Raw genomic sequence first — 13182 nt, forward strand, 5'->3', positions numbered from 1 at the left:
GGTGATGTGAATGATTACATTCCTGTTACTTTCATAAAAGTCTTTTGGCTCTCCTTTATTTTTCCTTTTAATAAAGCTGCATGTTTATTCATTTAAGTCTATTTGGTCAGTTACATGGGTTTTACGTCCTCGGTGAACCAGCATTTTCCCCCCCTTCATCTTTGTGAATTAGAATCAATCCAGCCCAAAACCAAATAATTGAGTTATGTTTGCAAGGGTGCTGTGCAAAATAAATTGGGATATTTCCAAACATTTTTCTTTGAGGAGGAGTGGTGATTTGTGATGTGATGTGATCTGATCTGTAATTTGATTGGCAAAGAAATTGGGCAACAAGGATTGTGTGGAATTACATGGAGATTACAGCACAGAAACAGCCATTGGGACAAAATAGTCCGTGACTGTGCTCTCTGCCAGCCTTCTATGTGTTATTTAACCTTATCAGCACATCCGTCTATTTCTTTCTCCATCATACCTGCTGAGCTTCTCGCAAGGCTCTAATGCTCTTTTGGGGACAAGTAAATGTTACACTTATTTATCTGAGAGAATGGGGTATTGTCTACTAGTAAGTATTTCACAATTTGGGTAATGTGGCTTGGAAGTGCACAGGCCATATGTCATTCATGGGTTGCAGCAGTTGCTACATCAGCCCGTAAAAGTACCTTAATAAAGTCAGTTAAATTAATTGAGTGTGCAGAGCAGCATACTATATATTAGGAAGCTTTAACTCAACTCGTGTTGACTTTGTAACATTTTTTTAGTTAATTTGTGACATCAATCAAAGTGCTGTACAGAGGGTTAATGAAAAACATGGGGTTCCCAGTCAAAGAACAAAATTTTAGGTGTGGTTCTAGTTTATTCTAAAAGGAGGGTTTAAAAGGGCAAGAAGGAGAGGAATTTCAGAACTCAGTGACAGCTTTGTCCAAGGGTAATCCAACCATCTGTAGATGCAAGACCAGTGCCAGTAAAGGGAACTATTGTCCACAACATTAATGTGCAGATACTGATGGCATATTTGTTGTTTTGGTTGTTTGCCTTTTGGACAATTGATGCCATTGTTTCTGCAGAAAAAGAGATAACGGCAGGTGAATTACATTTATCCATTGATTTATATATTCATTATGTATGTTTAATGTGTGATTCTGGTGCATTTGCTTATTTATAACTTTTACTATTTCAGATTTCCATGATAAATACATATGATGTGTGTTTCCATCCCATAGTCGTAGTGATGGCTTATCCATTGTGTTTTTTTAATTTTGTTATTTGTGTGTTGGTTTGGCCAGACTTTTCTAGTCACTGGCTCTGCATTCAGTGTGTGCTTTCAGGGGCTACTTCACTCCTGTCTATTGTATAGCTTACAAAAGTCTTCTTGCTGCCTTCTGCTATGGAATTTTATAAATCAGAAGTTACATCACTGTAACAGATTATATGGATAACTATGTCTGTGCTTGTGGCTTTGTGTTTGATCACTTAAACCTGATTCTTTTTCTTCTGCTGAGGCATTAATAACATAATCATGCACACTTTATCAAGATCTTCTTGAATAGCTAACTGTTGGAGAATTATGGTGAGATCATTGTGAAATCTGCAGTAGATTTTAATTATCTTCAATGAAGTTGAATACTCAGAAATCACTTATGTCCCCCATTATCATTATTTGTTCATTTAGTTTCTTGGTTATCTTGCCCATTTATTTGCAAACTATAAGGTTTACCCATTACATGCCTCCCACATTTTGTATTTATCCAAGTTCATGAATTATTATGCTGCATATTGGGTTACTGTACTTGCACCTACCATGAGTTTATGACATTATTAGCTGTTTTCAAGGTTACATTTTGAAATTCGAGCCTGCACGCAATTTGTTCATTTTCAAATGTGAGCTTGGAGTTGTAGTAAATTGCTTCATGGTATTTATACTGGGAAATCATACACCATGATAACTACTGAATGGAACTATAAATTCACATTTTCTGCCATTTCAAACCAGATGTTTAAACAACCTGTCTGCGGTTCTGGTCCTTTTATCTTTTTCGTGGGAGCAGAATAGTTGGTTATGGACCAGCATAAAACTAAGCGGTGTGCTGCCTGAATACCTCTCGGAGGATGTCAGCATAGGTAGCTAGTTTAAAATAGTGCTTTGAAATTCAGTTATTGCCACATTGTAACAATTTACAGTTTTCTTTCATCTAAACCCTTGGGCAGTAAACATTTGTTCTTAATTTATGAGGTTGCTTCAGTTGAAACATCCCATCCCTTGTTGCATTTTTGCAAACTTTTTTTAAGCTTTTTACAGATGATATAATTTTGTAGTTTCATGTGTACATAAAAGATGTTGACAGACATGGTGTTATATTCTTTTTATTTTGCTATTGTGCATTTCTCCATTAAGCAGAGCACCAGCTTGTGGTCTCTTTACACTGAATTGGTTTATTCTTCCCTGATAGATTCAAGTGCTGTGGGAGCAGAAGGTTAAGGCTAAAGGTGAAAGAAATGGCCTTTAGTTAATGGGTTTTATAGTGTTGTAGAGCCATAGAGTCATACAACATGAAACAGGCCTTTCATGCCATCCATCATGCACCCATTTACATTAAACCTGCACTAATCCCACTTTATTCTTTCCACATTCCCACCAACTCTCAGATTCCATCACTCATCTGCATACACAGGGCAATTTATAATGGCCAGTTAATGTACTGATCTGCACGTCTTTGGGATGTGGGAAGAAACTGGAGCACCCAGAGGAAATCCACACAGTCACAGGAAGAATGTGCAAATTCCATACAGACAGGACATCAGGATCGAACCTGGGTCACTGGAGCTGTACATTTCAGACTGACTTGATACATTATCACTTGGAATATGTTGAGTACAAACAATCTTAATTTGAATAGAGGCTAATGAATTCCCTGTGTTTGATTTGACTTTCCCCTAGGAAGGAGAGGTGTTTGTGAAGAAAATTGGAGGAGTATTTGCTTTTAAAGTTAAAGACGGACCAGATGGGAAAGAAGGACTCTGGGTGGTGGATGTCAAGAATGGAAAAGGATCTGTGGACTTCAATTCTGGTATCATGAATTGTCTTCTCTGATGTATACAAACATTGTGTTTTTGCTCCTTCAATATTAATACAAAAAGAATCATCAACTTACTGATAACATGCTGATGTCTGGCAGTATGGTTTATTTCTATTATCTTTGGCTGATTATGGCTCATTGAAGGAAACGTGCAAGCGGTTAACATAGAAGTCCCATAATAATATTCTGTAGCCCCCATTCCCATGCAGATAATATGAAAGATGCAATGAAGGACTTAATATCATAGGGTTTTGCTTGAATTTCTGCAGTCGGCAGCAGGGTACAGTTTTGAAGTTTTAGGAGAGGTTAAGTGCAAGGAAAGCTTTGGAGATTTCAGTGCAGGCATTTAATGACTGAAAGACTCTTGTAACTGCTCAGCAGAGTTACTTGTACTTGGCTTTTCCAATATAATCTGCATGACAAGTTGCAGGAAGAGTGAGAGGGAAGCAGTGCAGAACTTCCTTCAGGGCATTTGGGACCTTGGTGAAGAAAGCAAACAACCATGCATCTCTTAACCTATCAAAATGAAAAAATGTTAAAGAGACAAAACAAGATCTTAAACAAGGAAACAGTGAATTCAACATCAATTCAGGTACAGAAAGAGAAATTGGGAGGGAATAGAAAGATTGAATTCAGAGATAGAAGGGGAAGTAGAATTTTTTTTATGAAGCCAACAGCTGAAACTTTGTGAATTTAGTTTGAATTTGCAGACTGTACACATGGACTTCGCCACTCAAATTATTTAAAAGTCGTTCCACGTTGAACTGCTATTTTCAGGAACTATTCATTTTCTGTTTAATCCTGCGATCACCTGAAACTGCTGTGGTATTTATGCATGTAGCAGAGAGGGCTATATGCTTTGCTGTTATTTTGTCAGCAATTTTGGGGCCAATGTTTAGGAATTTGGAGCAAGTAAACAATAAAGTTTCTTAAAATTAATTTGTTTTTTCTTACGATTTGGTGAGAGAGTTTGAATTGCACTGTTCTGAGATTTTGGTGTTTCTTCTGTGCTTCAGAGATAGGTTCATCTTTTCACAGATGCACATTTTGAACCTTATTCAAACAGGTGAGTTATTAGAAGCCAAACAATTGGAGGCAGATTATTCAGTTTTAAACATTGAGCAAGGTTTTTGGCAGCTGAGAGAATCCACGGATAAGGAAAAGTAAGGTTGAAGTAGAGCTTATTAAACAATGCAGCAGACTGGTAGGGCCAAGTATCTTGCTCCTATTTCTTATGTCCTTATGGACGTAATTGTCTGCAGGTGGATGAAGTCAGTATTCCTTTTTGAACCACCAGCCACTGCTCGCACAATTCAGTCCTTTATTTTCTTGAAAGATTAAAAGGGATTAATATATATATAAAGTAGCACAATTAAGTCATGCGGATCTGTAACTTTAGCGTGATGAAATGAGATTTCTGCTAGCAGCAGGGTCCTGGGGAATTTGCAGCTTAGGGTCCCACTGTAGAAAACAGGCCCCTAAGTCTGTCAATAATGAGCAGACTTCCTGAAAGGACACAGAGTGATTAGTGTGGGATTTGGGAAAAACCTTTGCACCATTTAATAATTTGTCTTTTATTTTATATTGGTGTATAATGGAAAAAATTTTAATGTGGGACTGCTGACGTGGGGTGCTGATGTATAGATTATATCATCAGTGGTTTTGACAATGTAGGGACAGTACTGCAATTTAATGTATAATGAAAGAGTTAAAAATTGATTTTGATAGTGCTGTTTATAGGTAAACCTAACTACTTTTGTCTTCCCATAGAGAAGAAAGCTGACTGCACCATAACCATGTCTGATAATGATTTGTTAGCTTTGATGACTGGCAAGATGAATCCCCAGACTGTGAGTAGTTTCTGTATAAAGGTTTAATGTTAAACAGAAGGTTGAAATTTCACGCTTGCTTTTTCCAATGGCAGTGTCTTTGGCTCAATGCCTCTTTCCTACATTCCAGTATATTGCCTTTAACACCTGTTGTAGCAAAATAAATAATGGGAGCAAAATGAATAGTGGAAACAAAATGCAGACATTGCATCAACTCCCCACACATACATGATACGCTTACTGGAAAAGTAAATTCCATCAAATTCTCATTTGTTGCTGTTATTCACTTGAAGACTGGTGCAGCTCACTTGCAAAGACTAGAAACTGTAGAGTATTTTTCTCTGGTTGCTAAACATCACCTCCCGCAACTGAGAGAAAGCTGGAATAAGTACTGTGATTTCTATTCCCCAACCTTCCCACCATAAAAGCACCCTACACTGTCCAGATCTCATCTAAGTCGCTTTTCATCCATATAACATTCTTTGGGAACTCACTTCCAAGAAATGGCTTCAGCTCTGTCTTTGCCTATTGCACCGTACTGAGATATCCATGTGCTTGTGAATTGAAATCTATCGTAACTTAAAGTGCAAGGCTTGCATTTATCTACTGCCTTGTTGGTTGTTTCAGATGTATTGAATCATTGTTACTTTGGTATCTAGGTGGAAGTTGTGTAGCAATGTCAGTTAAAGTTTGAAGGATTTTGTGTGTGACTAATTTCATCACGTATTTTCATTGTATATGTTTAAATGTAATTGTCTACTAACATAAATATTAGCATCTTCTCATGACGTACTTGCAGCGCAATCTCGAATGCATTAAGAATCAACCCATATTGTCGGAATTTTAGGTGTTTTTGTTGGTCGTTATGTAAATTATTCAATTTTAGGAACTCGGGTTCACAACTTCCGTGGCGTGATTTCAATATTTGAATGTTCAGAAGTAAACACATAGTCAGTGGGTTACCAAAGGCACCGTCACTCTATCGCCACTGTCAGTAACTCATCAGGCTGGTTAAGTTTCATCCATCTGACACATTAGATCTCACTAAGCAGTCTGCCACAAAATAAGAAAGATCTCTGCAGAGGAACAAAAGACACGTAATAGGAGCCAACAAGTAATTCAAAATAAACAGTTGACAGAGCATGGGAACAGGAGTGATAAAACGCTCGCCTCTAGAGTCATGCAGTTGTGAGTTCAAGGCCTACTCCAAACTGTATGGAGAATGCTGCACTTCTGGAATTACATGAAGTGCTAAGCCAAGGTTCTATGTGTATTGCTCTATTTGTTAAAGTATTCCACAGTGCTAATTGAAGGAAAACAGAACTTTTTTTCCCGATGTCCTAATCAACGATATTTTTTCAATCTGTGCCCCCACAACAAATGTACTAATTTCTAACCTAATTCTCCCTTTGTGGTGCAATGCTTTGTACAGGTTAGATCCACATTAGCCTATGCTACAATAGTGACTACATTATAAGTAATTCACTGATATCAAGGATTCAACATGGTGAAGGATGTTATGTAAATTTGTCTTTGTTTATTAGAAAAACAATTATTGCAGCAAGATCTAATTGTGATAATTTTTTCCATTCTCTGACAAGATAATTATCAAATTCATTTAAACTGAGTTGAAATATATTAGCCAAAAGATAATTAACACGTGATGATGACTGTAAAAGTATTCATTAGTCAAGAAGTTAATAGTGTACTTGTACTAAAAACTTTAGCACAAGGTCATTCTAAGAGAAGGTGCTAGTAGAATTCCTGCTTGAGAGAAGGTAGTTCTGGATATTGAAGGAGAAGATATGTTATAGACGTGGTCTGACCAAGCACCCTAGTTTTGTTTTAAAGAAATCACACCAATAAATGTTGAAACAATTATAGCATAGACTTCCAGAAAGCTTTTGACGGTGTTAGTGTGTGAAAGGCTACCACAAAAGTTGAAATAAGTTGGTATTCCAGTTAAACTCTGTAGATTAATACAGATTTACCTGAAACAGAGGAAGCAGGAGGTGCTAGCTAAGGATGTGATTTTTGGCTGAGGAAAGTGTCTGAGTGATTTGTAATAAGCTCTATGGTTTTTAATTTGCATATTTGACCAACTTGCATTGGTCAATCCAAACCACACATGATACTAAATTGAGATTGCAGGGAGAGGGAGAGTGTGTGATATGTATTAAAGGTGTAAGATCCACAAGATCAGAATTCATCGTCTGCCCCCGGAGTTGTGAGGCAGGATAAGCAACATTCTTAGTTAATAAAATGAATTGTCTAGTGGATATGCTGAGGGAGATTTGGGGTAATTTATAGAATTGGTACCTTGTCCAAGTTAATTGCCAGAATATTGGATTGCAAGGCCAAGGTTGTTGTGCTGTGAAACCCCAGCTTGAGTACCGCTTTCACCAGTGATCACCAATGTCCAAGGACAGCATGCATGTCAAAGTGCAATGGAAAATCTGATTGTAAAGATCCCTGATGCCAGGAAACTAAATTATAAATAATAGCTAACTGCAGCTATACTTTATGCTCTTTTTGCTCTTCTTTGCACTCTTCCCCCCGCCCCCACACACACACGCACACACACGTTTTAATCTTCCTTTGTTGTCACCAGATTTGAATGCAAATTTGACTCTGCGGTTTTGACTTTGTGCCACAGTGAGCACTGGCTCATCGTATTTCCACTTTGTCAATTTTTGAATGACATCATTCTTAAGAAGTGTTACAATGATTAGAGTGTTTTTTTTTGCTTTTAAAATGTGTTGTACATTTCCACAGTTGTACATTATTTAAGGAAGACGCAAAAGATTTATCTTTTCAATGAAATTGTGAAGATGGTTCGGATGCGATGAAAAGTGCAAATGCATTCGCTATGGTTGGGCTTCAGTTATTGAGCCTTATTTGATGTCTAATCTATTCTCCCTAAATTGGGAATGCATGGATTATATGCACTCACTGTGAATTATGGGGAAGTCTTTAATTACAGTGCTCTAATTTGTATAATAATGAAGAATATATTTTTTTAAAGTATAATTTTTCCATCTAGGCCTTCTTCCAGGGGAAACTGAAAATTGCTGGTAATATGGGAATGGCCATGAAACTTCAGAATCTACAACTTCAACCTGGCAAAGCCAAACTGTGAGGATTTATCACAAGTCATCTTCATAACTGTGTAGAAGAACACCAGCCTTTGGCCATGTGACATCTTGGTGGCAGGTTGCCAGGGAGGTGGTTAGGAGCTGCTGCCTTCATCTCTGAAACATTCTGGAATAATGTGCAACATCTTCTAATTAATCTTGAAGTTTATAATATTAGTATCTTGCTGAGCAGGTTTGACTTTCAACAAAATGCAATTAGTTATATTCTAACTGATTCAGTACATTTCTGAAAATGATGTAAATGTAACTTTGAATATATTTTGTAAAGTGCTTTATTACCAGCTACAGTATCTATCTGTACTAAATGAGTTCAACAGTTGTTTGTTAAGATTCAGCTGTCTGAGTTTAATCTACCCTAATCCATAAATTTATTATACTTGCAGTAATATTGGGTTTGGGAACCGTCACCTTCGCAATTCCTTAATCAGTAAGATAAATGGGATTTATAACCTACTTGTTCTAGCATGATAAGTCAAAGAATAAAATTAAATCGTACTTTATCTCTGTGAACAGTTGGCTTTTTTTTGACATGATGGGATTGCTATGTTCCATAATTGGCTGTGTTGCAGAATTTATTTTACAGCTGATGAATTTTTTTAAATAGACTAATTGTAATAATACTTCTGGGTTAAAACACATTAAAGTTTGTGAAGGGAAAATGGGCATTCTTTATATATTAAAAAAAATTTTGTAAATGTAATTTGTATTTTAGAAATTTTTGGACAATTTACTCTGTGGGGAGCCTGGTCAGACAAGGTCAATTGACAACTCAGTAGGAGCTGTGTAATATTCTGCAGGATGACATAGTGCAGCCAGCAGGCTGGATTGTACTGCCAGCTGAATGGGGAGTCCACTTTCACCCACCAGCTAGCTGTAGTGATGGCAGCGGCACATTCCAGACTTGTTCAGTGTGGGTAACACTGAAGATCGAATGCTCCCACACCCAGCTTTTCATTCTGCCATTGACACCCTGTTGAGACCAGGGGTGTTGCTGAGCCAAGGGGCAGATACACTTCACAAGTGGCCCCTCAGCTTTACACCAGTTGTACATGGCACATTTCTCATGGCTCCAGTCATGTCCTGTTCATTGCCCTCATCCCTGTGCTGTTAGATGTTCCAATGACGTTAATCATTATATATTTTAGAAATTGTATTTTAAAAAAAAACTGGGTTACAATATTAGGCCAAGGAAGCAGCTAAGATCCAAAAGTACTGTTTTGATTTAATGTTTTGCAATTTCTGAATACTTACTTTTCATTAAACAGTTTAGCAAAGTAAGAAGACATATTGATAAAGGTATTTACAAAGCATATGGGGCACAAGGTTTTTAAAATAAGGGAATAAAATAGAAAATAAAAGTGTAGTACTAAATCTATACAAATAATTGTTTATGCCATTAAGAATTCAGTTTTGGATGAGCCTACAGTGGCTTCAGAGGGATTTCAATTAGATACAGGCATTAAGATGATAAAAGGGATGAGTGAATCTACTTACAATGAATACCTTTGCAGAACCTCTTAATAGCAAGAAAGAGTAATGCCATCTTTTTACTACAGTCAAGAAGATTAAAATCGTTCAAAACAATAGAATTGTTATACTGACCTTCTCTCCTCATGTTTTGCCTGTTTGTAATGGAACAATTACATTAGTCCCATTCTCTCAACCTCTCCCCATAGCTCTGCAAACTATTCTCTTTCAAATGCCTTTCCAGTTTCTTTTGCAGGCACTGATTTCTGCTTCCACCATCCTTGCAGCAGATCTTAATTTTTGATCCATTGACTGTTGAGAACAGTTTCTCTCTACTTATCCTGTCAAATCCTGCCATGATCTTGTACCCATCTACTTGACCCTGAGACCAAACTATCCAATCTGACCTTGTAGCTGATATCCATTATCCCTGAAGCCATTCTGGTAAATCTTTTCTACATCATCTCTAAGACCTACTCCCTCTTTCTAAAGTTAGGTGATAGAGTTGGACTTTACCAATGAGTGGAAATAATGTTATTTTATTGTATTAATTAAAGGGCATTGATTTAAGATCAACATCAAATAATGAAGGGCAAGGTTCATAGAATGTCCTGTCCAGATTGTTCTTAGAACTCAAAGTTCCTTACCAGAAATGGTGGAGGAAGCAAAGTCCCTTTTATTTTCAGAAGAGATTCCGATAAAGGTTTTCCAAATGGTATGCAGAATGGGTATGGAATGGAATTATTTGTGTTTCAAAGAACTGCCTCAGGAATGATTAATGAGATGCTCCCTCTCCCTCTCCCCGTTATGTTATGATTCTACAGTAATTGTCTGCTTCATTCTACTGACTAGCGGTGGGGGGAAAAAATGAAGAAACAATGCAAGTATAATTATTTCTTCATTAAATTTGGATTTTTCATTGGTGGTTTAGAATGACACTAATTTCTTGGAGAAAAGACATTCCAAACTCTATCGATGTTGTCATGCAGCAAGATACTACACAGGCTATCTCTCTGTTTCCCTCTCAATTTCACTATCACTTTGAGAGAATATTGGAAATGGAGGTCAAGCATATCAGAAATTTCTGTCATGTGCTGATGCTGAAATAATGAGAACTATTTATTGAACAAGCAGTGTCATTCAGTTGTGTTTTCTTGTTATTTACTGATAAATTTTTCTAGTTGTCTCCCTGGTATATAGCTTTGTTTCTTGGATCCCATTGTTGTATATCCAGCGATCTTCCTCAGGTAGTTTGCTCAAGGTGCTTGCTTCTGTGTGGTTCTGGACTAGATGAATAATGATATAAGTAATTAGAATTATGTAAGGATACTTTAGGACTAGTGAAGTGGTTATCATGATTTCATAACCACACCATGAAATCTGTGTCCTCATGCATTGGTTAATTGTAGTTATCCCTTTGCAATAGGGGAGAGTAGAGAGAATCTCTCTGCTCCTGATTTTCCACAACTGTGCAGGGCTAAGTTAAGGAGCATAATCCAAGGATAGAGGGGGCTGCAATACCACAGCATTTGGATGGGTTCCACTGCAACAACACTCAATAACCTCAGCATTATTCAGGACATTGCAGTGCACCAGTGCACTTGAGTTCAATGGCAAAGAAATGATTCAGTTGTTGGTAACATCATCACTGGTGCACTTTGGATGGAATACGTATGATTTGCAAGATGCATTGCACCAACTCATTGAACTTCCTCCAACAGCACCTTCCAGACCTGTGACTGCGACCACCAGGAAGGACGAACAGTTGTATTTTGGGCAATATCACCATCCTTCCCCTCCAGTTCACTCATCAGCTTGATATGAAAATATGTCACCATTCCCTCATTGCCTCTTTGTCAAAGTTCTGGAAGCCCTATGTCACAGTGAGAGCACCAAAAACACAAACGCTGCAGCAGTTCAATATTTAGAGTCATGTATCGAGGGCAATTGATGCAACTACCTTGGGGTTGGTTCTGAAGCATATTGTTATACTGGGTAAAGAGAGTTGGATTCATCAGCTATTTGTGGTCTGCCTAAACAGGGAGAGCTTGTGGCTAATAATATGTCCCCAGACTGGAAAGTGTTCCATCCCTCATTTTGAGGAGCACAATATGTTATAAAAATAGCATGAAAATTACTGTAATCCTTAGGTAAGCAAAGGCTAATTTAATAAACAAAAGTAAAGTGCATTGCTGCTGAATCTAAACTCTGAAGACATTTTTATTGTATTAATTAGAAAATAATGTCCTATAAATAAAGTTCATTCTTTAAGGTCTGGCCAGAATATGTCAGCATTTTAAAGAAGTATTTGATTCTAATTGAGGAAATATGGTAGATTACTTTGTGTGGTCTCAAACATGCATCTCATGTGTTATGGAGTCCCAAAAGAGCACAGCAACACATTCCTACAAATCATAGTCATACCACGAGTGTTTGAATCAGACCCTGTTGTGAAGGCTTATTCCTTTAGAGAACTTTGCCGAGGTAGTAACCTTATCAGTGATGGATGCAGGAGTCTGATTTGATTGACAGTTCAACCTAAACAGAAGTAAAAAAAAAACTGGACTGCACCTCATTAAATGAAACTACAAGCAAGAACAGCTCCCAGTAGGAGGAAAAGGAAAAGCAATAACATCAGGTCAGACTTGGGAGGATTGTTTGCCTCTGTGCAATTGGATCTGTGTGCATTGATTTTAAACAGACTCAGGTGTGTATCTGTATGGCAAGAGGGTAGAAAACTTATCAATCCTTTTAATATATGACTCTTCTTCCGGTGGTTTATTAGTAATTAACTAGTATTGTAATTTTTTAACTTGATAGCTAGATCATGCAGTCACCTCCAACAAATGTGGTTTTAGAAATTCAAAGTAAATTATAAATATGCGTCTTATAACTATAGAAGATATGGTAATACAGTAAACAATTTTGTATTAGCAATGTGTTTGCCAATGTAGTAAGTTAAAGCTAAGTGTACTCTAAAATATAGGAAAGAAAATAATTGCTACTTGGAAGTATAAATTAATATAGTGAAACTAAAACTGCATCTACTTGTGTACAGATACAAATTTTTGTTTTTCTCATTTATGAGGTATTTAGATGGCTGTAACTTGCAAGAAGAGTTCAAGATGAGGGTCATCAGACCCCTCATTCAGAAGAGGAACATCAATAAATTCCAACTATAATAAAGCAGTTTATGTTGGGAAACTAGTTTAAAAACTAAAACTTTAATTATCCAAGCTGATCTAAATGAATCAGCTACCTTTTTAGTTGAATGCCATTCTGCTGGTTCTGTTAGTGATTATCTCAGTGCTGAGTAAATGGCACTGAAATTTCTGGTTTTAATTAACAACACCGGTCAAGGTAAAGCACTCTTAAAATGTTATTGAAATGGAGTTTAGTCGTTTCTGTTAAATTTAATACGTGGCATTTTCCTGTTTTAACTCTGAGTGGCGTGTTATTACCGAGTTAGACATGTTTCTCTCTTATTAGGGCTCTTAGCCAACAGAAAATGAGTGATTAGACATAAATGAGTCTGTTCAATAGTATGCTTTTGGTTAGGCTTTCCAGAGACTTACCCTAGAAAAGTTTTGCAGTATTGTGTGCTTCCATATGATAACTCCAGAGTAGGCCTGAACATTTCTTTTGCATGTTTCTGAA

General features: G+C 37.1%; 2 protein-coding genes across 3 annotated transcripts in view; both read left to right on the forward strand.

Moving 5' to 3' along the window:
* scp2a (sterol carrier protein 2a) overlaps positions 1-8558 on the forward strand; it is a 71146-nt gene extending 62588 nt beyond the window's left edge. Inside the window, exons 14-16 of the mRNA XM_052012066.1 lie at positions 2936-3065; positions 4845-4924; positions 7947-8558. Of these exons, the coding sequence (XP_051868026.1) occupies positions 2936-3065; positions 4845-4924; positions 7947-8042 (306 nt within the window). The 3' untranslated portion in view covers positions 8043-8558. The remainder of the gene's footprint in view (positions 1-2935; positions 3066-4844; positions 4925-7946) is intronic.
* A 3460-nt stretch (positions 8559-12018) lies between these two features.
* The window catches only part of podn (podocan), a 37333-nt gene continuing 36169 nt past the window's right edge, over positions 12019-13182 (forward strand). The window contains exon 1 of one of the 2 annotated variants that reach the window (XM_052012058.1): positions 12019-12232. The gene's annotated coding sequence lies outside the window, so the exon portion shown is untranslated. The remainder of the gene's footprint in view (positions 12233-13182) is intronic. The other variant, XM_052012059.1, reaches the window with a different exon arrangement.

The sequence above is a fragment of the Pristis pectinata genome, chromosome 3, assembly GCF_009764475.1.
Source record: "Pristis pectinata isolate sPriPec2 chromosome 3, sPriPec2.1.pri, whole genome shotgun sequence".
Classification (NCBI taxonomy): domain Eukaryota; kingdom Metazoa; phylum Chordata; class Chondrichthyes; order Rhinopristiformes; family Pristidae; genus Pristis; species Pristis pectinata.